General features: G+C 54.0%; 1 protein-coding gene across 3 annotated transcripts in view; it reads right to left on the bottom strand.

The window, feature by feature from the left end:
- Positions 1-27,195, bottom strand: part of PLXNA4 (plexin A4) — a 424,868-nt gene that overhangs the window by 36,883 nt on the left and 360,790 nt on the right. For all 3 annotated transcript variants that reach the window (XM_016148741.2, XM_016148739.2, XM_016148740.2), the window contains exons 13-22: positions 26,604-26,755; positions 23,059-23,176; positions 17,690-17,826; positions 16,393-16,557; positions 13,224-13,317; positions 12,474-12,713; positions 11,687-11,833; positions 10,788-11,022; positions 7,500-7,642; positions 1,277-1,545 (exon numbers count right to left, since the gene is read on the bottom strand). In XM_016148741.2, the coding sequence (XP_016004227.2) occupies positions 1,277-1,545; positions 7,500-7,642; positions 10,788-11,022; positions 11,687-11,833; positions 12,474-12,713; positions 13,224-13,317; positions 16,393-16,557; positions 17,690-17,826; positions 23,059-23,176; positions 26,604-26,755 (1,700 nt within the window). The remainder of the gene's footprint in view (positions 1-1,276; positions 1,546-7,499; positions 7,643-10,787; positions 11,023-11,686; positions 11,834-12,473; positions 12,714-13,223; positions 13,318-16,392; positions 16,558-17,689; positions 17,827-23,058; positions 23,177-26,603; positions 26,756-27,195) is intronic.

The raw sequence follows: 27,195 nt of genomic DNA, 5'->3' as shown, positions 1-27,195 counted from the left end.
ATAGAGGAGGGGAGAAGGGAGAGAGGGCAGCTGAGAGAAGGAGAACGGAAAACGAGAGGAGGAGACACACAGATGCGGAGTGAGACCACGCCGGGAACCTGCCCGCGGGCGCTCTGGCAGGCGGTGGCGAGCCCGGAACCACGCCGGTGGGGGCCTGCGTGGCGGAAGGAAAACAAAAGTCGAAATGGTCCATCTTGCTGCTCCCGAAGCCGTGGGGCTGCTCCGACGTGCAGCCACGTTTTGCGGGTGTGCGGGCGGATGCCCACTGCACCAGGGGAAAGCCTGGAGTCAACACTCTGAAAGTCCCATCTGTGCGCTGGCCCAGGCGGGAGACCCAGAGACCAAGGACGGGAGGCAGACGGTCCACGGCGGGCCAGGCCCGGCGCCTGGCCTGGGAGTTTGCCGCCTTCATCTACGGGAAGGCTGAAGACATCGCAATAACATCTTAGAGAAGCAATGAATGGCCTTCCAGGAGGTGGAACGTGCCAAGGGAAGTGTGAGTAGAGTCAGAGAGTCTTTATTTCCTATAGGGCTGAAGCCACGGGATCTGGTTACGTCTTCATGTGACCACTCAGGTGTCTGCAGTGTTGAGGACGAGACATCCAGCCGTGCCGAGTGGTGGACCCCGGACCGTGCAGAGCCGGCAGGTGCCGGGAAGTTCTTGCTCTGGTGCATCAGGCTAGTTGCTGCTAAATTAGGGTTTTAAATCAAACACAGGCCGGACCAGTGCTTCTCAAACTTGGATACGCATGTGGATAACCTACATGTCTCACTCGGGTGCAGATTCTGCCCCAGGAGATGTGGGAAAGGACCTGAGATGCTGCATTTCCAACAAGCTCCCGGGCGATGCTTCTCCCGCTGGTCCCGGACAGCACCGAAAGTCGCAAGGGGCTAACACTCCCGATCTTGAGATGGCGGCGTGGGATCCTAGAGGGGCCCCGGGCATCTCTCCTAATTCAAGTTCTGACTTGGATAGAGCCAGGGAATAGAAAAACGATCTGAAGATGCCACAAGGGAAGAATTCCAGCAACAAGGGTCAAACTCAGGGGAGTATAAAGGCAGAGAGAGGACGGAGAGCGGATAGAGGGGCCGGAGAAAAACGGGTGAGCAGATGCGCCGCAGCCAGTTACAGGCACCGACGGGATGGGCGAGGTCTTCCAACAACGCGCGGGGAGCCCCCAGCCTCCGGGCGGGTCGGGGTCCAAGCTCGGGGAGCTCAGCGGACCCGTGCCGCGCCCCCCCCCCGCCCCCCGCCACCCCGCGGCCCGCCTCGCACCTCCTGAGCAGCAGCTTCGGGTGGTTCTTGCTCTCCAGGTTCTTGTCGATGAGGTCGGCCAGCAGCTGCTTCAGCACGTCGGTGGCGTACTCCAGCTTGCTCTGCAGCACCGTCATGATGAGCGAGGCCACGTTGCCGCGGTCACGCATGGAGAAGCTGCGCTGGGACTCGAGCGTGCGGATGAAGGACAGCAGGAACACCTTGTTGTTGATGAGCTGGGCGAAGAGCTTCAGGCCTTTCTCCACGCGCTCCTGTCGGTAGCCTGGAACCTGCAGGGGAGACCCAGGGGGGGTCCTGACTGTCCTCTGTGGGGACGAGGCTGGCCGGGCCCAGGGACGCCCCTACGGGGTGGGCTGTGAGCACTGCTGACCATCCCGCCCCACCACTCGCCTATTAGCCAGAGCCCACCTGGCTAAGGCCATCAAGTCCTGATCTCGTGCCAGGTATCTACTCAGTCTCGGTCACAGCCCGCGAGTGGGTCGCTGTCTCTAGTCCAGAGATGAGTCCAGGGAGGCACAGAGTGGACATGGACACCACTGTGAGTAACGGCGACTCTGGGATCTGAAGCCACTTCCGCCAGCTCCATGGCCTAAGCTCTTTCCTGAGGGGGACGCAGAGTGGATGAGGGGCCCCCACGCCACGGCTGAGCACCCCGTGGGAACTCCAGGCCCCTGTGGGAACTCCGGGAGGCCGGGCTGCTATGGGTTACACCCTGGCTGAGGGATCAGCAGGTCTGAGCCATCTCTGGCCCTGTGGATCCTGTTGACAGATCAGTGGCCTCGGAGCCTGGAAAAGTCCCCTCACAGCCCTGGGGGCCCAAGTTCACCCACCTAAATAAATGGGAAGATTAAGCCTCACTGTCTCGCAGATGCTCCCTAACTCCACCACCTGGTGTTTTCTTAGAGACTCCTGAGACCCAGCTCCATTGTGGAGAAGGGGAAGAAGAAGGTTTATCCTCCTGCCTGGATCCTCTGCTCATTTTGAGACCCGTGCGGGGGTGCAAGGTGCACCGCCCACTCAGCAACCATGAGCCGGCGACGGAGCCAGGCAGGGAGGGTGCATCTCCGGGCTGCATGCAGACGGCCTGGCGGTGCTGCGCCGAGTGGCCCGGCCTGGAAACAGCCAGGCGTCCGGCAACAGCGGCACGGCACGGGGACGTGCGGGACGTGCACCCAATGGCACTCCACACGGCGACGGGAGCGGAGGACCCACTGCCGCTCACAGCAGCGGGGTGGACCTTGCAGGCATCGAAGAGTCACTTGGAAGAGGGCCCACTGTATAATGCCGTTAAAATAAAGATTAAAAAATACGAAATGAATCCATGGTGGCAGAAAAATGTTTTTTTTTTTCTGGGGGGCGGTTGAGAGGGGAGAGGAAGGGGCTCATGGGGGCTTCTGGAGGGCTGCAGACGTTGCTTCTGGGTCTGGTACTGGCCGGATGGCCGTGTCCACTCAGGGAACAGGCCCTGAGTTGTGTCTGACAATGTGCGTGCTGCTCTGTATGTAAACGTCCACGAAAACGAGTTTACTTACACAGAGCACAGCCTCTGCCCGAGAACACGACACAGGGGTGGGGTGGGGTGCCGGGGGAGCAGGGGCATCCAAAGGAGGTGCCATCACGGCTGCATCTTGAGGGCTGTGTCTCCCCCGTGGGCTGGACATGTCAGGTCTCCGGGAAGAAGTGTCACGTAGGTAGCAGTAAAGAACACAGTCGCAGAGTCCGTGACGCTTGGGTTAACTCTGTCACAGTCATTTCCTAGCTGCAAGACCCTGAATACACTCGGTTTCTTCACCCACAAAGTGAAGGGACTGCAGCTAACCTGTATGCAGGCCTCGCTCTGTGCCGAGCGCGGTTCTCCGAGCTTTAGAAATACTGACCCATTTACTGCATGTGGCGCCCTGTGAGGTGAGGACCATTATTGCTCAGGGCCCTACGAGGATTAGGAGCTTCCCCGAGACCCTGAGACGGAGACGTGTCGGAGCCAGGCTGTGAGTCCAGGCCGTTGGACCCTGTCCTGCCGTCCCCTGGGGCTCCTGGGAGCGGTAACGGCCGACGTGTGAAAAGCCCGCACAGCGCAGCCTGACACACAGTCAAGTGGCTGAACAGCAGCAATTTTACCCCGCGTTACTCTAGAGGTTTTGAGCTGGGGAAGACAGTGACAGACAGAGAAATCCGTGTTGGCCCAAGGTCCAAAAAGCTGACAGATGCGGAACCGAACGCTTCTGCCACTCGTTTAGCGAGCCCCCTGGGTTGCAGGCTCAGGGCGAGGTGCTGGCTGGAGGCAGGGAGCCGTCAGACCCGGGCCCTGCCCCTGGACGGCAGCCAGCTGGCCCTTTCGGTGGCGGGAGCCCCGTGGGTCCACCCCTGAACTCCGTGAGAAGCGCTCGCATTGGACCCTCGCTGCCTGGTCCCTGCAGCTCCCACAGGTCAGGGAGCTGGGAGGAAACACGGGTGGGTCCAGGTCAAGTCCATTTCCGTTTCCCGCCCTGGGGCGCTGGTACTGGGAAGGCAATGTCGACATGCAGGTCTCAGGAGAGACGAGAACTTGGCCGAGCCAGGGCCCCCTGAAGCTCATCCTGGGGAACCCTTCGTTCCCCTGGGTGGGGGCAGCCTCGGCGTGCCTCCTGCCTGCCCCCACGCCATGCCCCAAGCCCCGGGGGCTGACGAGGGCAGCCTCACCTCGCCATCGGCCCGGCCTCCATCTGCCCAACTGTCCGTCTCCCACTGATCTCCCTCCACCTGTGACCACCCGTCACACACGTGCACACATTGTACTTCCTCTGTCCTTCGAACCCCTCAGAACGGCACCTCCACAACTCGTCACTAATGCCATTTCTTGGGCACTCGCCATGGGCAATGAGCGGTGTTGGCACATTGCATACATTGTTCCGACTAAGTCTTCTAATGACTTCGCAAGGGATAGTGTACTGTCTTAAGGGTCACACTAACTCTTGCAGGGTCATTAGAAGCTATTGCAGTGGTCCCAAGGCCAGCCGGCTGGTGCTGGATTTCTAAACCTGCACTTGTTTGGCTCCTGATTCCCCTTCCATCCTCCAGATCCTTGGCCATGTCCAGTCCTACCCTGGGCCTTGGGGGTGACTGGAAGCCAGCTCTGAGGCCTCCCTGCAGCCTCCTGTGCAGAGCCTACCCACAGCTCAGGATGGCCATTGAGGGCATGAGCCGGTTTGGCACTGAGGCCACATGGAGACAAGGAAGAGGATACAGGGCCAGCCAGATGGCACGCCTGGCGTGAGGATGTGCTCCTGACTTCCTTCTGGGAAGCAAGGCCCAGGGCCCTGGGAAGGAAGGGTTAGCAAAGCCACCTGTGGAGAAAGAGCATCTCGGGCAGTAGCCTGGGATTTGGACTCAGAGAGACGAACTGGCTCGTTCCTGGAGGAAAGCTTGTCACCTCTGGGCTCCATTCCCTCATCTATAAAATGAGAATACGAGTGCCTGTGTCATAACGTTTTATGGACGTTCAATAAGATAATGTATGTAAAGTGCTTGGCACATGCGGCGAGCACTTAAACAGCAGTTTTATTACCTGCCTCTCCCATTTCACTGGCTGCTTTTCACGGGGGCCTTTTGCCCAAGGGTTTCCCAGATAACTAACGCACGGGCGCAGCATCGTGGGTGCAGAAGGGAGGGATCTCTCGCTATTTGATGAAGGGGGAGACGGAAGTGAGGTACTTTGGTAAAGAGTATCCAGAACAATCCCCCTTTGTAACTTGCCACCCTGCCTCCTACGCAGATGCCACTGTGAAACAGGACTTTCTTTATTCACCAGATGGTTCGATAATTTAGTTGAAGTCTGTGAGTATAAAACTGGATAGTAAATTTTAATTGTAACCCAATAAGGTAGAGTTTAGAAGGCAACGATAGGTTGAAAATGGGGTGTGCGGTTACTGTTTGCTTTCTGTTTTTAAAGATCAGTGTGTGACCAATGCCTGGGCAGCCCCTTCTTCAAATGACCCGACTTCACCCGGATGATCCCAAAGGGCCTGGTGGCCTACTTTCCAGGATACCCTGAAGCCAAAGGACACTCCCTTCTTCCTACACGTCCACCACTCTTGTCCAACCGGTGGGCAGGTATCCCAGCGGCTGACGAGGTGGGGGAACACTGCGTTGGATTAGTCGGTGGCTTCCCTCACAAAACCAACAGGGAGAAGCAAAGAGGGGTCAGAAAAAAATGAGGCCATGATGATCCACACAAGAGCCCTGGATCTCACCCAGAAAGCTGCACCTCACATACCCCAGGCTAATGTGGGAGAGTAAAAGCTGATTTCCATCTGCAAGCAATTAATTAGTGAGTTTAATGGAAATGAAAAAGTTGTATGTTCTGGGTATATACCCAAAGATGATTGAAAGCAGGGTCTTCAGGAGATATCTGTGCACCCGTGTTCACGGCAGCGTAGTTCACAGCAGCCCAGAGGTGGAAGGAACCCAAGTGCCCATTGAGAGATGAATGGATAAACAAAACGAGGTACATACACACAATGGACTATCATCCAGCCTTAAAAAGGAAAGAAATTCTGTCGCATGCTACGAGATGGGTGAACTCTGAAGACATTTTGCTGAGTGGAATAAGCCAGTCACAAAAGGATAAATACTGTACGATTCCACTCATATGAGGTGCCCAGAGTAGTCACATTCACGGAGACAGAAGGAGGATGGCGGGCGCCAGGCGCTGGGGGAGGGGAAGTGGGGAGTGATCCCTTAACGGGGACAGTTTCAGCTGGAGAAGATGCAAAAGTTCCGGAGATGGACGGTGGTGATGGCTGCACAGTAATGTAAATATACTTCATGCCACTGAGCTGCATGACTTAGAAACGGTTGAGAGTTTACGTTACGTATTTTTTACCACAATTAAAAACCAGAGCTGTATGACCTGCTTGATTCAAAGCCCATGCCTGACAACTTGCCATCTCGTGGGCTCCAACTCAGGGAAAATGGTCAAGCTGGCTGTTAACTCCTTCGTGGGCAGAGGCTTGGATCAGAAAGTCTCTCCTTGTGATTAAAGGCAAGGAAAAGAGAGAGTACTCGAACGTAAGTGGAAATTTTAAGGTGCCAGGTGAGAAATAAGGCCCTGGTAGGACATGATGCGATTTATAACGGGGGCCAGAAGGACATAAGTTCCCACACAGGTACGCAGCCTGTACACCCCTTTGCAGGACCCATGTAGCCATCCCGCAAAACTGCGCGACCCCTTAGCGATGGGTCCCAATGCAAGTCTTAGAACTGGTCTTATTTTCTGTTGCCGCTTTGGCCACGATCCTCCATCCACCTTAATAAGTATACAGAGCCATAAGGCATGACGCTCACATAGCACCTCACACGTCAAATGCACAGGCTTGTGTTGGGAGGGTGGGCAATGAAGTCTAACCGCCCGGACCCCAATGCTGGCCTGCTCCCTCACAGCTGTGTGGCCCCAGCATTCTCTGTGCCCTTAGTTCTGTGGCCTGTAAAAGGAGTGTACCTACTTCAGAGGGCTCTTGGGAGGCTCAATGAGTGTACGCATGTAAATTACTCAAGACCGGACTGCGACATTAGTCAGCGGTCACCTAGTAGCGACTGTGCCTCATGATTATGATTCTGGCCTGGTTTCCTCTTTTATATTTTTCGCTTTCCTCTGGCATTTATCTTTATAAGCCATCTTAAATCCCTTTCGGAATGAAGCATAATATGAATATATGCACAAGCCAGGTCCTATGCTAGACAGTAAAAGGGATAAAATGATCAAAAGATGAGGTCGCTGTCGGTACGCGGTTACGAAAGACAGTTAAGCTCTTGTCAGTCACGTTGCCACTTCCCTTCCCAGGGCATCGCCGGTCTTTTCCACGTGGATTTATTGAGCACCAACTAAGTGGTGAAATCCTTACGCTGTGGTTTCTTAAACATGGGTCCACGAGCTCCCAACATTTGTCTGTCAGATTTCTTAGTTCTGCGTATGAGCACAGTTTTTCTGGGGAGAGGGTCTTCAACTTGCATTCAGTTCTCAAGGGATCCATGACCCCCCTCAGTCCCAAAGCCCTATTCTTATCTCTGCTCTGAGATCCCCGGGCTTGGCCCTACCTCCTACCCCCTCCAGAGGGACTGGCTGACAGTGACAACTGGGGGGACCTTGGGCACGCACATCCCCTCCTGTGACATAAAGGGCACCAACGTCTTTCTCTGTGCTAGCACCGTGATGAGGAAGGGTTTGGCCATGGGTACGGCTTCTCACCTCGAGGTCCCGGAGGACAGGATGGTCTTCAATTCCCGGGAACAGCACCCGCATGGTGTAGGTTCTATAGTCCAGAAAGGGAATCCCGGCTCCATCCAGGTCGCTGGTCAACTCGTGGATGTCCGTCTGCAGCTCGGCAAAGGCTGGCACAAAGAGAAGCCCATGAGACTGCTGGCTGGGGCAGGCCCAGAGCTACCCTGACTCGGAAGGCTCAAAACCCTCACCCAGGCCCCTAGCGGACATGAGCAATGGACTGCGGATGTGCAAGTAGCTGGGGTGAACGACAGAGGCGTGGAAGAAAGATGCAGCACAAGGAAGCTGGTTTGGGCCAAATTCCTTCCAAAGCATGGAGGGCGGAGCCGTCCACAGGTCTGTGCAACTGCTGGGGCCGGGAGCACCTCCCCATCTGAAAATGAAGGGCTTCGGTTTGCAAAGTGTGTGCGGGGGCTGGGGGTTGTAGAGGAAGAGGGGAAGGGAAAGGAGAGATTTGGGTGGTGAAGGGTCCACTTCCGATCCTGTGTTTTATGATGGGTTCTCTTATAAGAGTTAAGAACGACTTCTTCTGAAGTCCCAGTTCTGGGCCATGCAGCTCACCAGAGCCATCAAACGATCAAATGGGGCCAGATGGAGGCTCTGCCACACTCCTATATTAGTGTGTATAAACACACACACAGGGTACATCTTTGTCCTTCCCTCTGCAAGGTGATGCTACTCAGTGGTGAATTACGAGCTGTGCGTGGGCACCACTCTCTGTGGGGGCAGCTCTGACTTCCATGTGGTCACTGAGCTGCGAGATCCCCCAGCCCAGGGAAAGTCCGGCACACGAGCTGAGGTTGTTACACAGCCCCAAATCTGCGATCGCACCTTGCCATAGGCATGGCACTTCTCCCGGCCGCGCTCTGCCGTGGAAGGTGGTCAGAGGCGATGCACCCAGCCCTTCCCTGCTCTGCCTTCCTCCTTGGTACATGGACACGCATGCAGGCACCAACGTGTGCACACACGAACACATGCACGTATGTATCACGCATACACGCACGCACACACACACACGAGAATAAATTAACACATGTTGGCCCAGAAGAACAGCCAGTGGACGTTAACTGAACAATACTTCTTTCTATTTATGTAAACACAAGAATAGGGGAAGAATACTTTATAAGCTCTGAAGAGATTCGCGAGCCCTGTACGGCTCTAGAAAAGCCCTCGAAAAGCAAGCCCTTTGTCCAGTGGGCTCTGGTGATCCCAGGAACACAACGCGGACCCACAAGCCCTGTGCGCAGGGCCCAACTGCACCGCGCAGTGCTAACTTCGGGGCTGGTGTCTTAGGTTTCTGGGTGTGGGGTTACCAATACTTCTTGTTTGACAGAACGAGGATGCCACCTGGACCGCAGAGAGGCTACTGTGGCCTCTCTTGTTGCTCTCTTCCTGTACCCCAAAACTCCACTCTGGTCACACTGACACTGGGGGTCCCTGTCAAGGGAAGCGACTCTGTAGGCAGAGCAACCCCTTAGCATCCAAGCAGAACTCACATCGATGCGTGCACATGCGTGCGTGAAAACAGGGTCGGAAAGCCTTTCCGGCAAGCACTGTTCCCAAAAGCCCTCACGAACACTCGTGACTGACCTGAGCGAGGAACATACACGTGCGTTTGTGGGAGTGCATGGGAATGTGTGTGCGAGCATGAGTGTGAGTGTGTATGCAAGAGTGTACGCACGTGAGTACGCGAGGGATCGTCTGAGTGAGTGCGTGTCAGTGTTTGTGAGTGTGTGCGCACACACGTGACGTACAGGTGTATGTTTATCTATTGGGAGGTCAGGCTGGGTCTCTGCTGAGTTTGTGTGTGGGCGATGTCTTTGCTCACTGCCAAGTCTTCAGGATGTCACCTTCCCTGGACCCAAGCTGCCCGGCAGAGGTTCAAGAGCTCGCCTTGCACACCCCTGGGAAATACTTTTGGGGCGAATCCTGCGTGCATGTTGCTCTACGTGCCGCTCTCCCCGCCCGTGTGGGATGGCTCTGCGCAGGAAGCCATGGCCGTCCCCTTCGCCTGGCGCCTGTGCTGACACCCGGCTGGCCTCCCTGTCTGACTGCTAATTCCTCCCCCCTCTGGAACCTCAGAGAGGAACCCGACTTCACGGTCCCCCTCGCTGCCGCTCCTAGTTGGGGTGTTCAGCTGGTGGGAAGAGAGGGAGGGAGCTGGCTTTTTATCAGTCTGCAGCTTTCCTTCAAGTCACCAAGCGCCTCTAACACTCAAAGCCCCGTGCCTGCCGCACATAAAAGAGATTCTAATCACTACACCTAATTAGAGGAAAGAGTACATTGTGGAGGGAAAAAAAACTAAGCAGCGTAAATATAATAAAAGGTGGTAATTAACAGTCCCACAAGGTGGATGCTGCGTTGACAGCTACAGGATGTAGAGAGGGGCTGGAATGAACCCACCTCCCCATCAGAGAGAGCTGGGGCATCCCTGGTGGGGACGCGAGAGCCCCAGGTACAGGCCGGATTTACTCCAGGTATAAATCTACCGCAAAGAACCAGCTCGGCCCTCCCGGGTGACTCATGAAATGATATCCTGAGGGTGACAAGAGTCTGACTCCTTAATTTCCTTCTTGGATTTTGGCGCAGCTGATTTTGCTTCATGGTGGGGTTGGTAACGTTTTTAAAAATACAAGCTGTGAAACAACTTTCCCTTCCAAATCTCAGATCAGCCCTACAGCCTTATCTTCCTCCTAAAGGACGAGAGCTGAACATGGCTTGAATGTGTCATGTCAAGACACCCCAAGGTCTCCCTGAGAGTGCAGCATAACACCTACTCGGCCAAGATTTGGGGCTGAAAACTGGCTTAGGGGGATTTGAAATGAGCCCGGTCTGACTTGGGGAAAGAAGGCAGGGGGCATCTGAGGGGGAGGAACAAGAGGCCTTAGCCTTACTGAGCCTCTGCCCACTGGGGCCCACAAGGATGTAGGTTTGGTCTGGGCACAGGCTCATCGACCAGAGTTAGAGGTTCTGCAGGTGGACACCCAGCCCCCAGCACCACTCACTGCTGCCCAGAGCAGTGAGACACACGTGCACATGCACACGCACACAATGCAAGCAACATGCATGCACATATGTGTGCGCACATGCATGCACATGCACACACACAAACACACATGTACAATGCACATGCAAACACATATGCACACAATGTGCGCACACACACACGGATGCACACGCATACATGCATGTACATGCACGCACACGCGCACCCAGCTTCCGGCATGGGGCTGTGGCCGTCCGGCCACTCAGTACCTTCCTTGCACTCCAGGGCCACGCGGGACTCCAGGTTGTCCATTTGCATCTGCAGCCGCTTCAGGGTGAGGTCGCTTTCGCGGGACTTGCGTTTGTAGGCGATGAGCACGGCCACGATGAAGATGAGGAGGAGGCCGCCTGCCACGGCGATGCTGACGATGGCGGGCAGGCTGAGTGGGCTGTCCGGGGCGATGTACACCATCCCCGGCGAGTACTCCATGCCACCGACACGGGCCTGGGGACACAGCAGGCGAGAGGGAGCTGGGCGTGGGGGGGACAGAGCATCCCAGCCCCACGTGGCCCACGAGCTGGTGACCAGGGTCAGAGGAGGACAATGGCTCCAGGGAGCAGGACCATCCTTGGTTGGAAAAGCAAATGAGAAGGGGTCTGGACAGCTCAGCGCGGGCCGCCCCACGGTGGAAAAGCCACACGTTCTCTCAGTCAGGAGCTAACGTGGTCATCTTCGTGACGACACCACTACGACCGAGATCTGAAAAGCCTGACATGACATCAGTGAGCAGCTCTCCGAAGAGCCATCCCACTTTAAGGGTGCATGACGGAGGCACGTGACATCACGGACCGCCCCAGGTCAACGGAGGCCTTTCCCGGGAGGTCCTCTTGCCTACGACAGGTGATTTGGCAGATCACTGAATTTTCGCATTGCCCTCATTGTGGCACCGGCCAGCGTGGAAGGAATAACGGTGCCGAAAACAGACGCTGGAAGTAAGACAGGGAGACGGAGCTAGGGATGGCGAGTGGCGAGGAGGAAATTCGGAAGCAGGGCAGGATACCCCGCCGCCCGCCCCCAGGAAGCCCCCGTGGCTCAGGATGGAGCTGGACGGCTCACGCCCAGCAGCCCTCTGCTCGCTCCGTCCAGGATGGGGTCCCGCCAGCCTCACCATCACTTTGTGCCTCCCGATGAGGTTGGGGGACTCGCAGAGCAGCTGCACGTCCGACACCGTCACGGTGCACGGCTTCTCCCCGACCAGCACCGTGTAGTTCAGCTTCACATTGCCCCCAGCCACGGGCGGGATCAGGTTCTTGCCCTGGGCGGACAGGAAAACCTCAGCTGCCACCCCAGAGTCAGGGCCACGGCCACAGGTTGGGGGCTACGTCCCCCCACCCAGAGGCCCCATCCTGCTGGTGAGCTGGTGGAGAAACCACCTTTTGTAATAAGTCCAAAAAATTCATAGCACACACGGTATCATTCCCTTTTCCTCAGTGGAAAATTAATAACTAAGGCACTGTTTGGAGCTTATCCCAAATGCAGCCTCGAAATCCTTCTCAACACAGAACCATAGTCAGTCATTATCGGCTAATTCGAATTGTCATAGCAGTTAAAATTAAAATTTGCTATCTATGCGCCAAAGGAACCCTATACGGTGGTTTGCAAAGGGCTGCATCAGAGGAAGCAGTATGAGCCTTTGATCTGCCAGGTCCCGGACTCAGGGGACAAACCAAGCTTGGGAGTCAGGTGGCCAGGGCGGGTCAGACTTCCGTGGCCTGTGAAGAGAGTGTGCCTGTCGCTACAAACTCAGAGAGACTCTGGGCTATAACGCAACCTCTGCTAGGGACTCCAGCCACGATATGTAGCAGGAGCCCATGGCTCGTGGCCTCTTTCCGTGCCTTGAACAGACAGACCCCCTGCCACGCAGTGGCCTCCCTTTGTTCTGCCAGCCTGTCTACCTTCAGGATGATGGGTGTGCCGGGCTTGAGCTCCAGGATTCCTGAGGGGCCAAAGGCCTCAAACACAGGGTTGGGATAGTAGGTGAAGTTGGTCTTGTTGAGGATGAGCAGCGACTGGACATTGTCTAGGATGAAGCCGAACTCCTCGGGCCTCTCTGTCAGGTCAGACTGGTGGTCGGGCCCCAGAGCGAGGGCCGGAGCCTGGCAGGTCATCTCGGTGGCATTCAGAACCTCGCAGAGCTGTGGGGGAGCAGACAGGGAGGACCATGCTGCGTATCTCTGCACACACAGGGCCCCCCACTGTACCCACTGGGTCACCCGCGGTACTGCCATACAGCGTGGTGTTGATGTGGGACATTTATGCACAGGTCGTGGGTCCTTTGCAGCCAGGGCAATAAGAAATAAGCTGGGCAACAAGAAACAAGCTCTGCAGCTGGCACCAAGCTCCGCTTTGCCCGCGGTGGGTGCGGCAGCGACGCGGAGCAGGGCCGGGGGTTGGAAGGACGGAGGAATAAGGGTGTAAAACCCCCAGACACCCCAGAAGTGATTGCCCCTCCATGACTGTACCTCAGGGTGCGACTACGCCCTCACATCTCCTCCTTATCCCGCCATCCCAGTGATCAGGGTGCCACACGAGATGGGCCATCGTTGTTTGGGGAGGGCCTTCCTGAGCACTTGGGGGCCCCACACCCTTCGAGGAAGCAACATGCTGAGTGGGCAGGCCCCGTGACCCCGAAAATCGAGACTCACATTGATGTGCTCCTTCCCCCCGTGCTTGGCACGGATCTGGGGGTTCTGTATGAGGTCCAGGTGAGTCCCCCACACGGCGATGGGTGTGTTCCCACTGACCGGGAAGAAAGAAGGAGGCGTGTAAGCATGAGGACAGGAATGGCGATGGCGCTCGGCGAGGACGATGATGATAATCAATCAGGCTGAGCTTGACGTTAAAGACAACGGTAACCGGGAGGCATGACCGTGTTCATGGGGACAATGATGACAAGCTGACTGACTAATAATAAGGATGGGCTCTCAGCAGTCAAGGCGAAGACAGTGATGACCAGATGTCCCCGGCCATCCTGTGCAGAGCTATTTCAGAGCAGGGACACCCCGTGGAGGCCGGATCTGCAGCACAGCCTTCTTGGCGCCCCGAGGCCTCCTGACCCCAGCCAGCTGCCTCTGCGTGGCCCCCTGGTGTGTCTTCCTCCAGCCCTCACCAGTCTCAGGAAATTCGTCACACTGGCCTTGGTCTAATGGACCAGACCTCTGCCTACAAGACCCTTCAGGGTCTGAGCATGGCCTCCTTGCTCCAGGTCAACTCTACCATAAATTTCCACCTTACGGACTTCAGTCCCCTGAGACCGAGCAAGGCAGGGGCCCAGATGCTCAGGCACCTCCTCTTAGGATGCAAATGCGAAATGCTCCTGGACCCAGGTCTCCGGTACCCTGGGGTGTCAGCCAGAGGCTGCTGACAGGAACAGATCAGGAGATCCACCTTTGTGTCCCACTTCAAAGGAAACTTGAATGTCATTGTCCTACTGCAGGGCAGCCGAAAAGTAGGCAGGGCCTGAGAGCTACCACCCTAGGGACTCAAAGTAAGGAAGCACCTTATCCACAGCCAAGGAAGCATCTTCGAGGAGAATCCTGCTCTCTGTAACAGTTCGGTAGCTACAAGCTTGGTGGGTACTGAATCCTGGACACCCACATTTATCTAGACCCCTTTGCAGTCACCCATCTTCACACTCAGTTACTTTCCTCCCTTCCTCTCGCCTCCACCTGCCCCCTCAAGGACACACACACACACACATTCACGTGTACATGCGCATACGCACGTGCACATACGCACCTACACACTCGTGTACATGCATGCAGGAAGACGCCTGTGAAACTACTAGGCTCTTCGGCCCAGGAATGAGCTTCTGATGGCCAGCTGTCCCCGGATCTCAATCATCGATTCGACATACACGTATCAAATGCCTCCCCACCGCTGTTCCTTAGTAGCCCCGGCTGCTGTAAGCAACACAGAGGCAAGCATCGTGCAGAATCCCACCCCGTCGTGGGCTTTGCTAACTGCGCTGAGATGCTAGAGTCGCTGGCAGACCCAGAATGGGCCTCCGGTTCCCTCTTGATGTGTGCACGACTCGGGGTCATCTGCTGAGCGCCAGGAGAGATGGCACCTCTATTTCCGTGACGGTGACGTGAGGAAGACTGGAATTAAACCAGGCTGCGAATTTCTCAGAGAGTTGCCAACTTCCCGGACTCCCCAGCTCGGGGGGCAGCGGTTTCACGGGCTATTCCCCTCTCCATGCCTTATATTCTTCATCTGCTTTAGGATTATGGTTAAAGCTTATAAGGTTTGGGCCTTAGAGAGTAACTAAGGACAACCAAATCTCATCCCAGGAGAGGCTGCCTTTCCTTGGGTATAAGGCCAGGGCCAGCAAACTCTGTAAAGGGCCAGAGGATAAATATTTCAAGCTTCCTAGGCCATGTGATCTGCCATAATCACTCAGCTCTGCTGATGTGGTGAGAAAGCAGCTGTAGATAAAACATATACGAATGAGCGCGGCTGTGTTCCCATAAAATGTTATCTACAAAGGCAGGCCGACAGCCAGGTTTGGGCCCCAGGCTGGAGTTTGCTGACTCTTGGTTTAAAAGGTTGTTCCCTGGATTGAACTCATCCCTGAGCCCCTGCCTTGGCTGGTGGAAACCGTATTTTCATGCTCTCCCCTCCCCCTTGACACCAGACCCAAGCTGAAGCAGACAGTGGGAAGGCTGAGGATCGAGGGGCTGGCAGGAGGAGGGAGTTGACCCAGCATTCCACTGTGCATGGGCACCTCCCTTAATTCTCTCGAGCGCCCTGAGAGGGAGTTAATGATGGGAAACCCTGGACCCGGGGAAGTTAAGTAACCTTTAAGGTCACGTGGCTGGTAAGCGGTGGAGCTGGGCTGAGCCCACTCCTTCTGAGTCCACCCCCTCGTTCCATGCCCCATTCGGCCTGCGATGCAGCAGTTTTTCCCATTATCGCCAGGGGCCTTGCTGCCAGGATGCCTTCCGCAGGGCCTTCTCATCCCCACATGTTCGCCAGGGCCTGGAAAAGCAGACTCGTGCTGCCTGCCTGCAGCTCCTTCCCCGAGGCGAGGCCCTGCGACTTCAGGCCCTACCAAGCCAGTGCCCAGGGGGTCCCTAGGGATCCGGAGTTTCCAAAGCCCCAGGTGAATCACTCCAGAGGTGGAGACCCTGGAAGATTATGCAAACGACCCAAGACAGCTTAGCAGAGCCTGGCAGGGTCTTTCTGCATCAGCGAGCTGGCTCCCTCCAAATAGGAAACGTGTTCTGTACACTTGTGTCCGGCACTGGGGAAAGAGCAGGGAGCAAGACCCAGTCCCTGCCCGTGAGGAGTCTGCAGAACGACTAAGCGGCCATGGCAACTAGCGGTCATGGGCGCTAAGACAAAGGACAGCAGGAGGCTACAGCAGCACAGAGGATATATCCGAACTGGACCCCGGGGGTCAGGACATGCTTTCTTCCCAGAGCGGGCCAAGGAGTTGGATCTGATCTGACTCTTTCTCCTACGCTCCTCAGCAGGACTTGAGCTACTGCCCATATCTGTGAGGTTTAGGGGAGTGGGACTGACACCCGCCCAGGACAGTCACTGTGAGATGGGAACGTAGCCCGCAAGTACAGGACTAAGCCTCACATGAGAGGCTGTGGGCTCTGACGGGTCAGAGCTTGGCCTCCAGGGCCGGGTCCTGCTCAGAGGAGCTCTCAGTGGAAGGAGGCAGCCAGGGCGGGAAGGTCTTCTGATGTAGGGGTTGCTTTCGGCCCACCCCAGTCCATCAGTCCCCACAGCAGGACTGGGCCCCCAGAACTCTCCTTGGCTTTTGAGAGCTGAGGAAGGAAGGGGAGGTCGGGCAGCTCCTACCTGACGATGCTCCACTCTGGCTCGATCCGCACGATGGTGGGGTCCTCCACGTACTGGAAGAACAGGTCCTGGTGGATCTTGGCCCTGTCCACCTGTACCGTCACCTTCATCTCCAGCACCTCATCCGAGGATGTGGTGTTGCAGACGATGTAGGAGGGAGAGCGCCTGCAGGGAGGGAAGGCATGGCGCTGGGCTCCTGGGGCTGGAGGAGGGACGGTGGTCCTGCCGCAGGGCCCTCCCACCCCATCCCTGCCCGTCAGGCACCTCACAGGCAGGGGTGGCACTGCTTCGGGTACAATGACAGGCTCCTCTGAGCCTTCTCTGAGACTAGGCCTCTCTTTGGGTCCTGCCTAGCCCCATTCTTAGCAATAATCCTGTTAAATCAGTTTAGCAAGACTGTCCCCACCCATGATAATGTCCCCACCATGGCCGGTCTTCAGCTAGAATCCCGTTAAGTTGGTTTAGTAAGGATCGCCCTACCCTTAGCATTTCCTCTCAGTAATTTTCTACCCGGTGACCCCGCTGTTTGCTGAGTGTAAATCCCCAGCCGTCTGCCATGTTTGGAGTTGAGTCCTAGCTCTCTCCTCTATTGTGACACCTACTATAACGGTCCTGAACATATTCTTTTCTCCCATGTTCGCGAGTGTCACAATAAGTTTTTCTTTAACATTACTAATGCAAGGCCTGGCCTGGTCTGACTTCAGATCTGTCACAGCACTCAGCATGGCTTCCCCCTGGGAAAACGTCCTTCCACAGAACCTCACATCTCCTGCCACATCTCCTAGAGTCCTTCACTAGACGCAACTCCCAGCTTCTTCCTGTCCCCCAGGCTCCCGGCTCATGGAAGGCAGGCCCTTCTGGAGTTGGATAGTGGAACCAGGGGAGAGAAAGTTCAGCTGCCTTTGGAGAGTCAGTCTTAGCTAGCTGGGGCTGCTGTCCCCACCAGCTCCGGGCAGTCCCAGCTGACTGTGGCAGCCCGGGAAGAGGCTCTAGATGGACAACTACGTCCTGTGGAACCCGGGGCTCTGCACAGAGGGCGGTACAGGGCACCAAGGCGAAATGGTAGGCAGCAGTGCAAGGGCCCCGTTGGGGAAGGGGTGCCTGGAGGGTCTCCCCAGACTGAGCCAAACCTCCGTAGCCAGGCGTGCCCAGAGGCCCTCTCCCAAAGAGAACAGCCACTTTCCAGGGAGGAGGAAGCACTTCCAGAGGTGAGGAGGGCTGGGGGCGGTGGGGGAGGGCCTGCCGCCTACCTGCCCCTCCCCCGCCCCAGGCTGCGGCCTGCCCCGCGGGGAGTTACCTGTGGAACAGGCAGGGCTGCTTCCCGAACATCACCACCACATTGCTGCCCGCATTCAGGTTGGTGCCCGTGATGGTCACCTGGGTGCCTCCGGACATGGGTCCCCGGCTGGGCTTCAGGTCCGAGAGAGTCAGCGTCTGTGCAGGAAAGGATCTGGCCTGACACAACCCGGACAGGCTGAGGGGGCTTCTGGGCAGGCCTGAGGCGGCACCGCCCGCACGCCCAGGTGCCAACTTCTGGAATCCTTATTAATGGTGGCCTCCCAGAGAGCCAGCCCGTTTCCTTACGCTTCCGTGGATTGGCACCATTCTCCCCCTGGGAGTTTGCATGATGATGATGATGATGATGATGATGATGATGATAATGTACTGCTATGTACTGACTTTTTAAGTGGCAGGGTATATAATTTCATATATGTAAGTAATTTTATATATAATAAATGTATATAAGTAATTTAACTGCCCTATCAATTCTACAAGGCAGGTATTATCTTACTGACGAGGCTCAGAGACCTTGAGTAAGGGTTCCAAGGTCACACAGCGGAAGAGTGGCACCCGACTGAGATCTGACTCTCGGCCTCTGGCTGTTCGTCCCCTCTCCAGTTTCCAGTGTCATTTGATTTTGGAAGGCGATCTGCTCCTTCCACTGGCCTCTCAGAGAGGGGCCCAAAGCCCCTGGGGGCCAGAGCGGTGGGACGCGAGTGCCCCCCAGAGAAATCCAGGGGGAGAAGCAAAGAAGGGTCAGTGGATTGAGTGAGGAGGAGTCACTGGGGGAAGCGAGGGGTGGGGGTGGGGCGCGAGGATTTGGAGTTGCAGGGCGTTCTTTCATTAGCATTTTAATGGAAAAAACTTTCTGCAGTCCCAGGTGAGAAGTCTGTATCTGCATTTAAATGAAGATTTCTCCCTCTCCCATCCCCACTCTCTACCCCCCTCAAAGAATTCTGCGCCGAAAGTTGAATCCACTCGGCTCCTCGGAGCCAGCAGGCAGCATCCCCACTGAGAGGCCTGATCGATGACACCCGAGAAGAGAAGCCCGCAGCCTGCGGCCGGGCATGCGCGCGCCCCGTTCCGCGCGCAGGGCACATGCGCAGGGATTCGCGCCGACTGCCGCGCCCGCCCGCGTGCGCCGCGCACGGGTCCCCGCGGGTCCTGGGCCTGGCAGCCCAGACTCCCAGCCTTCTTCTGGCTGTGCGACTGGCTCAGCCCGAGACCCAGACCGTATGAGGTGAGGTGCGGAAGGAGCCTTTCTTTCTCAGCTCCGCCTGGGTCACGCTGTGTGCCTCGGGACAAGTCACTTAACGTCTCTGATCACAAAATCAGGGAGCTGGGTCAGAAAGTGGGTCTCTCAAAGCCCCCTAACGGTTTTTTGGTTCTGTAAGTGGTGTCTCCGCCCACAAGTGGTGTCTTTGTCCCCACCGTCTGTAAAGCGAGTGCTTTCAGATGAGTCCTACTGACCTCCCCAGAGAGAAAAGGGAAAGGGGTGTGTGGGGGGGGGGGAGGGGGGCATCGTTCTGGGGTCGGAGAGAAATTGATGTGGAGACGTGTTTTAAAGTTGTGCAAAAGTATTAATTATTCAAGACATGCTTCATAAATATTTCACGGTGGGTTTGCACGGGAAATCAAATCCTACCTTATTTGCTACCTCTTCACGTGGCTCCATGGATGGAGGTAGAGGGAGGGGAAAAGTACTGCCTCCGGGGAGATTTCTAGGGACAGGACTGGTGACAAGGCCAGGACGCATCACAGAGTCTGGCCTGATTTGTGGAAAGAAACTGAGGGACACCTGAACCTTGCCCCCAACCTTGGTCCCGCGAAAGAGCTTTCCAGCGTGCCCCAGGTCCTAAGAGGCGCCCTCAAATATGGGCTCCCCAGCTGCATCTGGACTCCGGAGGAACTGTGGGCTTCTGGGTGGGGCCCAGACTGTCCTACCTGCAGCTGCCTAGGACAGCGGAAAGGCAATGAGGGCCCTGAGGGGCCGGCATGCGTAAGAGGGTCATTACGTCCCTTCACGACTCCCTGGTGAGACTCATGAGGACCTCTGCCCATCATTCCCACTCGGAACCCCTAGGAGCTCTGTGGGGAGAGCCTCAGAGACTGAGCCCTTAAATGCAGTTTGGGGTCTGGAAGGTGACTGAGGTCCCTCCTACCATTCATTCTCCCTCAAATTCTTCCTGAGTGGACATGTAGCAAGCACCAGGACACTTCCTCAGAGATGCCCCTCGCTAGAAAAGCAACACAAATCTGAGTCACAGGGACTCACTGAACCACTGCATTTTTGCCCTGTGGGAACAACCCTCCTGACCTGCCTTGCGGCTCCCCACTCCCACCCCCACCCCCGTCAGCCTCCTCCTCTTCCTCCCTTCTGCTCCCATCTTTAGGTGCACGTCCATGCCACCGCATCCCAGGAACAGCCTCCCACTCCTCAAGATCGACGTAGAAAACTGTATTCTGCCTTTTCGCTGGCTCCTTCCAGGAAGCCTCGCTTAATACCCTACATTCAGCCACACCCTGCAGCCCTGGGCAGAAACAATCCTGCAGGCAAGACCGGCCTTCTCAGAGAGCAGAAGGGGCTCTGAACATCTACCATACAGAAGGTGTATGAGTTAAGCCCGAGAGCTGATATCAGCAGGCACATGGTAGCTACTCAATAAACGTCGTTACTTCTAGGCCAGTGGACCTCAGCCCAGGCCGCAGATAGAATCTCCTGGGGGAGCTTTGCGCCCCACCTGTTGGGTGTGATTTGGCTCAGGGGGGCTCCAGAGCATTTTGCTTAAAGGCGCTCAAGATATTCCAGCAGGCAGGCAGGCTCGGAACTGCCTCAGCACCATGGGGGCTAGCAAAGGAGGCAATAAACGGAGCTTCGTCTCCCGAGACCAACTGGTCTGACAGGAGCAGGGCCACCGGGAGGCGACGCCCAGTGCCAATGCAGGCAGATGCCACAGATCTCACATAAGTGGGAGCAGGGCCACCCCGGGGAGAAGGCTGACAAGAGGGTCGTCAGCAGGGCTTGGAAGAATGGGAGGACATGGCTTATGGCAACGCGGGGAGGAGGCGGAGAAGGAAAGGGGCCCACGCAAAGCTGGGACAGTAGAATTGGATGGACAGCGCAGGCCACGCCAAGGAACGGGGACCAGAGCTAGAGGCAGTGGGCCCGCTGGGCTCTTCTGGAGGTGGAGGCCGACATGATGAAGATGATATCTCGCAGTTGGTGGATGGATTGGAACGGGTTCCGGCCTAAGGCAGGCATCAAAGGAGGCCATTACGGCGGTCCGCACAATGGGAAAAGCAAATCTCCAGGACGAGGTAACGGGGGAGAATTAGGGCTGGCAGCCTGGGTGGGTCACGTGGAGGTGACGGCGGGACATCCGGGGGGGCGTCGCCCTGTGAGCTGATCACAGAGGTGGGAGAGACAGCTAAGGCCCTAAGGAAACATCTGCTCAGTGAGGTGGTGGCTGCTCCTGGTACTGTCCACTCTGTCACTGCCGCGGGACCACAGGATAAATTCTCTTCCTGGCAGTTGACTTGCTGGGGCCACGCAGTGTGGTCTGCCTTTTGCCACAGCTGCCAGGCAATTTCGGAGCCAAATTTCATGCTCAATTGTAGCGTGTCGGACCACACGACTCATGTACCTGGTGAGCGTGGTTGCTGTCTCCCTATCTCAATCTCTCTTTCTCTCTCCCTCTTATTCTCTCAGCTCTCTGGAATAACAATTTATGTGTATATAAATATATATGTAATGCACAATATATGTGCATACTCTGTAAATATGTGTGCATTTATCACTAATTGTCCCAAGGTATATTGAGTTTCACGTAAAAATTCCCTCAAACCTTTCCAGAAGAAGGTAGGGGTACAGATTCTAAAATATTGGTAAAACTACATATCCATTCGATCCATTACATACGTGTTTTCTTTTGTCTGAGTTCCCGTGTGTGTTTGGTGACAGCCAACTGTGCTTATAAGGTCAGGTGGTTTTCAAAGAGTAGACTTAGGGGAGCACAGAGGAAAGGGCCCAGGCAGGAAGACGCATCTGAAGCACAGTCCTCCGAGGTCGGTCCCACCACCATTCATGTCTGCATGCAAGTCCTCCATCTTATCTCTCCTTCTAGACTGTGGGCCTCCTGAGGGCGGGGCCGTCTGGGGTCCGATCCATCATCGAGACACCGACAGGCCAGGGCCATCCAATTATACTCTAAAATGCAGCCAATTAAGCAAGTATTTATCAAATAATCTGGTGGGAGGTATTGTGCAAGGTGATAAATGGTTGTCAGTTGAACAGAGAAAGGAGGAAGGCAGAAGAAAAGGAATGAATGAATGCAGGGAGAAGGGGAAGGAGGGAGGAAGGAGGTGAGGAAGGAAAGAAAGAAGGAAGGGGGAAGGAAAGGAGGAAGAGAGAGAGATGACAACTGAGCTCCCCATGACACATTTCAGGGCATCTGACGCTCAGGTGTAAAATCCATTACTCGGGTTTCCTGCCTGCTTCCCAGAGCATCGTGAGGAAATTACGCCATCACAGCTCTCGCTAACCTGAGAAGTTAACCGGATGGTAAAACAGTTTGGAAAAGATGCAGCGCGCATGGCAGGGGATGCGCTTGTGTCTCCAGCACCCCCGTCCTCGCCCAGCTGAGGGGTTCCGAGAGCTGCTGCCCCGCAGAACCTTCCACCCAGGACGGCCAGGAGCTGGCCAGGCGGCCTTTGCAGGGCCAGGGAGGGTCCGAGCTGGAGGGAATGGAGTGCTGAGTGAGATCTGCAGAGAGGCTTGGGACGGAGAGGGAGATGCAGGGAGCAGGGTAATGCCGTGGGCAGAGGAATGCGGAGCAGGGTGCCGAGGAGATGTGGCGGTGGTGAGGAGGAAGGTGGGATGAGTGGGGGTGGCGGGATGGAAACTCTGGGGAGCAGCGAGTGTACAGCGGGAAGGGCGGGGCACGGCTCAGTCGCCGTGGTGACAATCATAGAAATCACACGGGCAATTACATGAGAAGCGATAAACCTAGTTTACGTCATTCTCACAATACCATGGGGAGGTGCTATTGTGATCATCCCTGTTTTAGAAACAGACACTGAGGCACAGAAAGGTTAAGCAACTTGCTGGGTTCAGTCCAGGCCTCAAAGCCCAGGTGTCCTGATGCGCAGCCCACCACTCAGACAGAAGGGGTGCCGGGGCCTGGAGCCCGAGCGGCTGCCCGGAGCCGCAGCCCAGGCACAGCGCCGTTCGGACTTGAAAGCAGGCGTTCCAGGCTTCCCAGGCCGTGCGGTCACGAGCTGTAGGACAGCACTCCCATCACCGCGCTCTGGGTTTGCCCACAGAGCTCTAGAGGAGCCAGCAGTCACAGTAAGGAGGTCAGTGGCCTGCGCGTGGCCAGGACTCACCATGAAGTAATAGAGCTGCGAGGACCGGGCCATGAACTCAGGCCGACACACGGCCACGCAGATTTCCACGAAGCCGGCGTGCTGGCTGGGCTTGGCTTCCCCCATCTCACACACGATCCTGCAGCGAGGAGAGGACAGACCCCATGGGTCACAGGAGGGTCACGGGACTCCCAGCTGCTCCCCTGGGCCCCATACCTACACAAGCCCCTTCCTTGCAGTAGTGTATATATCCTCACAGACCTTTTTCTAGACCCATGCAAATATATAACATATACAAAAATATAACATAAATATAGGCAACTTGCCCAAATATATATATATTTATATTTGCACACACATACACACGTGTGTATATATCTGTGTTTGCTGTTACACACACACATAAGTATAAATACCACATATATACACACAATATACATACAATAAAAATAAAAGTAACGCATAACTACCCACGGTTCCGAACCCCTCTTTTTTCACTCAGCGGCACAGCGCGGACTTTCCCTCGTGCCCCTCTACACACGACTCCGCTTTATTCTTTTTCACAGCTTCCTAGTAGTTCACACTGACTGCACCAATATTTATTCAACCCCCCTTCTATCGATGCACATTTAACTTACCCCAAGTTTTCTCCTACTCCAAATAATCCTGCAAAACGAACGAACTTATCCATTAAGCATCACGTGTTTCTTAGAACAGATTTCTGAGGCGGGAACTTGCTGGGCCACTATTTGTGCATTTAATGTTTGATAGGTAGAACCAAATAATGGCCCAGAAGGGCTTTGCCAGTTTTCACCTCCGTCAGAGGCGATCGAATGGGATCACTTCAGATTTTTGCCACACTAGGTAGGTTATTCTCAGTTCTTTGAAAGGTTTTCCAATAGGAAAAAAAGATCTTGATTTCCCTGATTACTTGGGAGGGTGCACATATTTTCATGTGTGTGTGTGTGTTTTAAAAAAATTTTTATATAGCCTTTCCTTTGACTTATCCGAAGCCCTCTGTTTTGCTAATGGATTGTCTTTTCGTAGGAGCTGCTAAATTAGGAATATTAACTTTGGTCTGAAATAAATATTGCATTGGTTTCTCCCAGTCGCTCGCTTGTGTTTTGACCTTGTTTTAGTGCCTTTGGCCATCGTTTTGCCAATCAATGTGGGTCAGTTGCTCATTCCTTTACTTCCTGGCTTCTGGGTTCTTTCTCTTAGAAAGAACTTCTGGGTGAGAATCCAACAAGAATATATGCCTTTCTGTCCAGATGACATCATTAATACATGTTCAGTGGGGTAAAAAAGAAAGAAAGAACTTAACACCTGCCATGCATACATCCATCCCATAAATGCATCACCCAGAAATATCCATTGTCAACATTTTTGTGTACATGTTTCCATCTGGCTTTTCTCTATATAAATTAATTAGAAATTTTGTATTCTGCGTGGGAGCCTGTGTTCTCATTTAATATACCTTGAGTATATTCCTGCTCATGATCCATCTATAATATCAGATTCAATGTCTGTGTGGTTTACTGTCTTGTGCAGAAAAAAATAATTTATTGAATTGATTACTTCTCTATTTTCAAACATACAAGTTACCTCTAAATTTTTACTATCATAAATAAGGCCGAAATGAGCATTCTTGCATATATATATATATATATATATATATATATATATATATATATATTGCATTCTGGTTACTTAGGGGAAGTTTTAGAGTGTTATGGCTAGGCTGAACACTTTTGACCCACATTTCCAAACTGCCTTCCAGAAAGTTCATCCCAGTTTGAATGTATGAATGTGCTATTTCTCCTGCTCATCTGCACTGAGCATTGACTTTTAAAAATTGTTTTACTTTACCTTTCATTGATTATTATTGATGGTGAACATTTTTATATGACCTTTGGTTCTTTGCATATCTTATGAATTATACATTCATCCTCTTTGCTCATTTTGTGATACTTGTCTTTTATTTATAAAGCCTCTTTATATGTTAAAAAATGTATCTCTTAACTGTAATAGGGTATAACCATATACCCAGCTTATCTTTCATAATTTTATTCCACTTACAATTATTTTTGATGCACAAGTTTTAAGTCTTATTGTCCAAATCTTCTCATCTTTTCCTTTATAATTTTTTCATTTGCAGTTATACTTAGAACACCTTCCTTTTCTTGAAATCAGGTAAGTCCTCACCTGCATTTTCTTCTAATCCTTTCACAGTTTCATTTTTACACCTAACTTTTTAATCTGTCTGGAATTTATTTTGGTTTATAATGTGAAATAAGGACCAGATATTGTATTTTTTTACAAGGAGGTAATCAGTACCAGTTACTGAATGATTTTTCCTTGTTGATTTGAAATGTTACTTTTATTACATACTAAATAGTTATATATTAGGATTCTTTTTTTGATATATAAATATCAGAATAAAAATTCTTTTCCACCGACCACAATAGGATCACAATATTTCAATCACATGGCTTCATAATAATATATATATTGTTTATATCTGACTATTCGAGTCTTGAATAAGGCATTGCAAAGTTCCCCGATTTCCAGTGTAACTGTAGCAGCCTGCTTTGTTTTGTTCTAAGAAGGACTCAGAAAGTTGAAGGAGACACAGAAAGATCTTTGGGTAAATAAGTGATGATGGACCAGGTTCACGAGTCCTCCCAAGACTGGAACCTTTAAACACCTGATCTACCTTGAGCATCTCAGGAAGCCCGAATGGAAACCAGGAGCGAGTGAAGATACCAGTGCTTATGGTTCCAGAATCATTAAATCCGGGCAGAACGCAGCAAGCAGAAATGTAAACCACCCTGACCTACCTAAAGGTGACCTTTCCAAGAGTCGCTAACTTATGAGCACAGGACAAGTGGCAAGGTTTCACGCCAGGAGGGACAGACGGCAAAGATGGTATAGAATATAGATTCTATCGTGCCGGGAAACATTTCATGGTCGTGTTTGCTGGGCTGGAAAATTGTGTTAACTTATTTACAAGGCAATACATGACTCACAGACCTCCTCCGCCAGGTAGGTTAGAGGTCAAGGTCACTCGTCGAATGACCCTCTCAGTGGACCAGCAGATTTCACCGAGAAAAACAATCTGAGTGAGTGTAGAGTTTCGTTTTCAGCGTCCATAGCTCAGGGTCAGCTTCTTTCACGATTGGGGGAGGACACGTGTGGGGAGTTAGGGACAGCAGAGGGAGTTGGGGTAAAGAGCTGAACTCGTACTTCTCTTACAGATTTTAATTTTGGTTTGTCTCACTCCTACTCACCCCCACAGCGCGAGGAGGTAACAGTCACTTTCCTCTCCTCTCCTAGCCTTTTCCCCTTCTGATGCTTGCCGGAATATGGCAGCTGGCTAGTTCAGGCACTGGGGAGTTATGGGTGTCCCCCCAATGCCCTAGAATATTAGCAGCATTCTCCTCACCCCCCCCCCCCCCACCAAGAGTTTTCAGATCATCTGTTGTTGGCCAGGGATGACAAGTCAACGACTTGTTGTTGGCTGTTATGGTCCCTCCCCTCTCTCTGTCTAGGGCGCTGCCACTTACTGTTCGGCAGGGATGTAGCCGTCCACCAGAGGGCTGCACTCCACGCCGGCCACCTTGACATGGGAGGCGATATCCCGGAACTCCAGGCCAAGGTTCTCTCCTCGGATGGTGACCTTGGTGCCCCCTTCCCGGGGGCCCGTCACTGGGATTATCTGGAGGGAGGAAGCATGGTAATTTGGCAGGCACCGAGAGAGAGCCGTCACCCACTTGCCGATGAGGCAAGGAAAAGCTGGAGGCTCGTCCTATCTGCACCCGATTCCATGAGTTGGGTCCAAGCCCACCCGGACACCCAGGTCCGAGACTGTCAACGGACAGGAGCTTCTGGTAGAACAGTCAGGTTTGTGTGTGGTTGTAGGAGCAGCGTTGAAAGACCCTCGTTCATCTTCCCATTTCATAGAAGAGAGAATGGAACATGATTCACAACGTTGCTAGGTAATTCATAGAAAATTGGGATTGAAGCCTTCTGCTGTTTGCTTGTGTTGGCTCCACTCTCAGAAAAATGAATAAGCTCCCTATGAACCCATGGCACTTCATACTATGGGAATCGACCCATCTTTTAAGGTCCTCAAATGTCACTTCCTATAACCAGATA

The sequence above is a fragment of the Rousettus aegyptiacus genome, unplaced genomic scaffold (assembly GCF_014176215.1).
Source record: "Rousettus aegyptiacus isolate mRouAeg1 unplaced genomic scaffold, mRouAeg1.p scaffold_m13_p_13, whole genome shotgun sequence".
In the NCBI taxonomy this organism is placed as follows: domain Eukaryota; kingdom Metazoa; phylum Chordata; class Mammalia; order Chiroptera; family Pteropodidae; genus Rousettus; species Rousettus aegyptiacus.
Note: the sequence above shows the minus strand (reverse complement) of the source record. Positions and strands in the feature narration are given on the sequence as shown.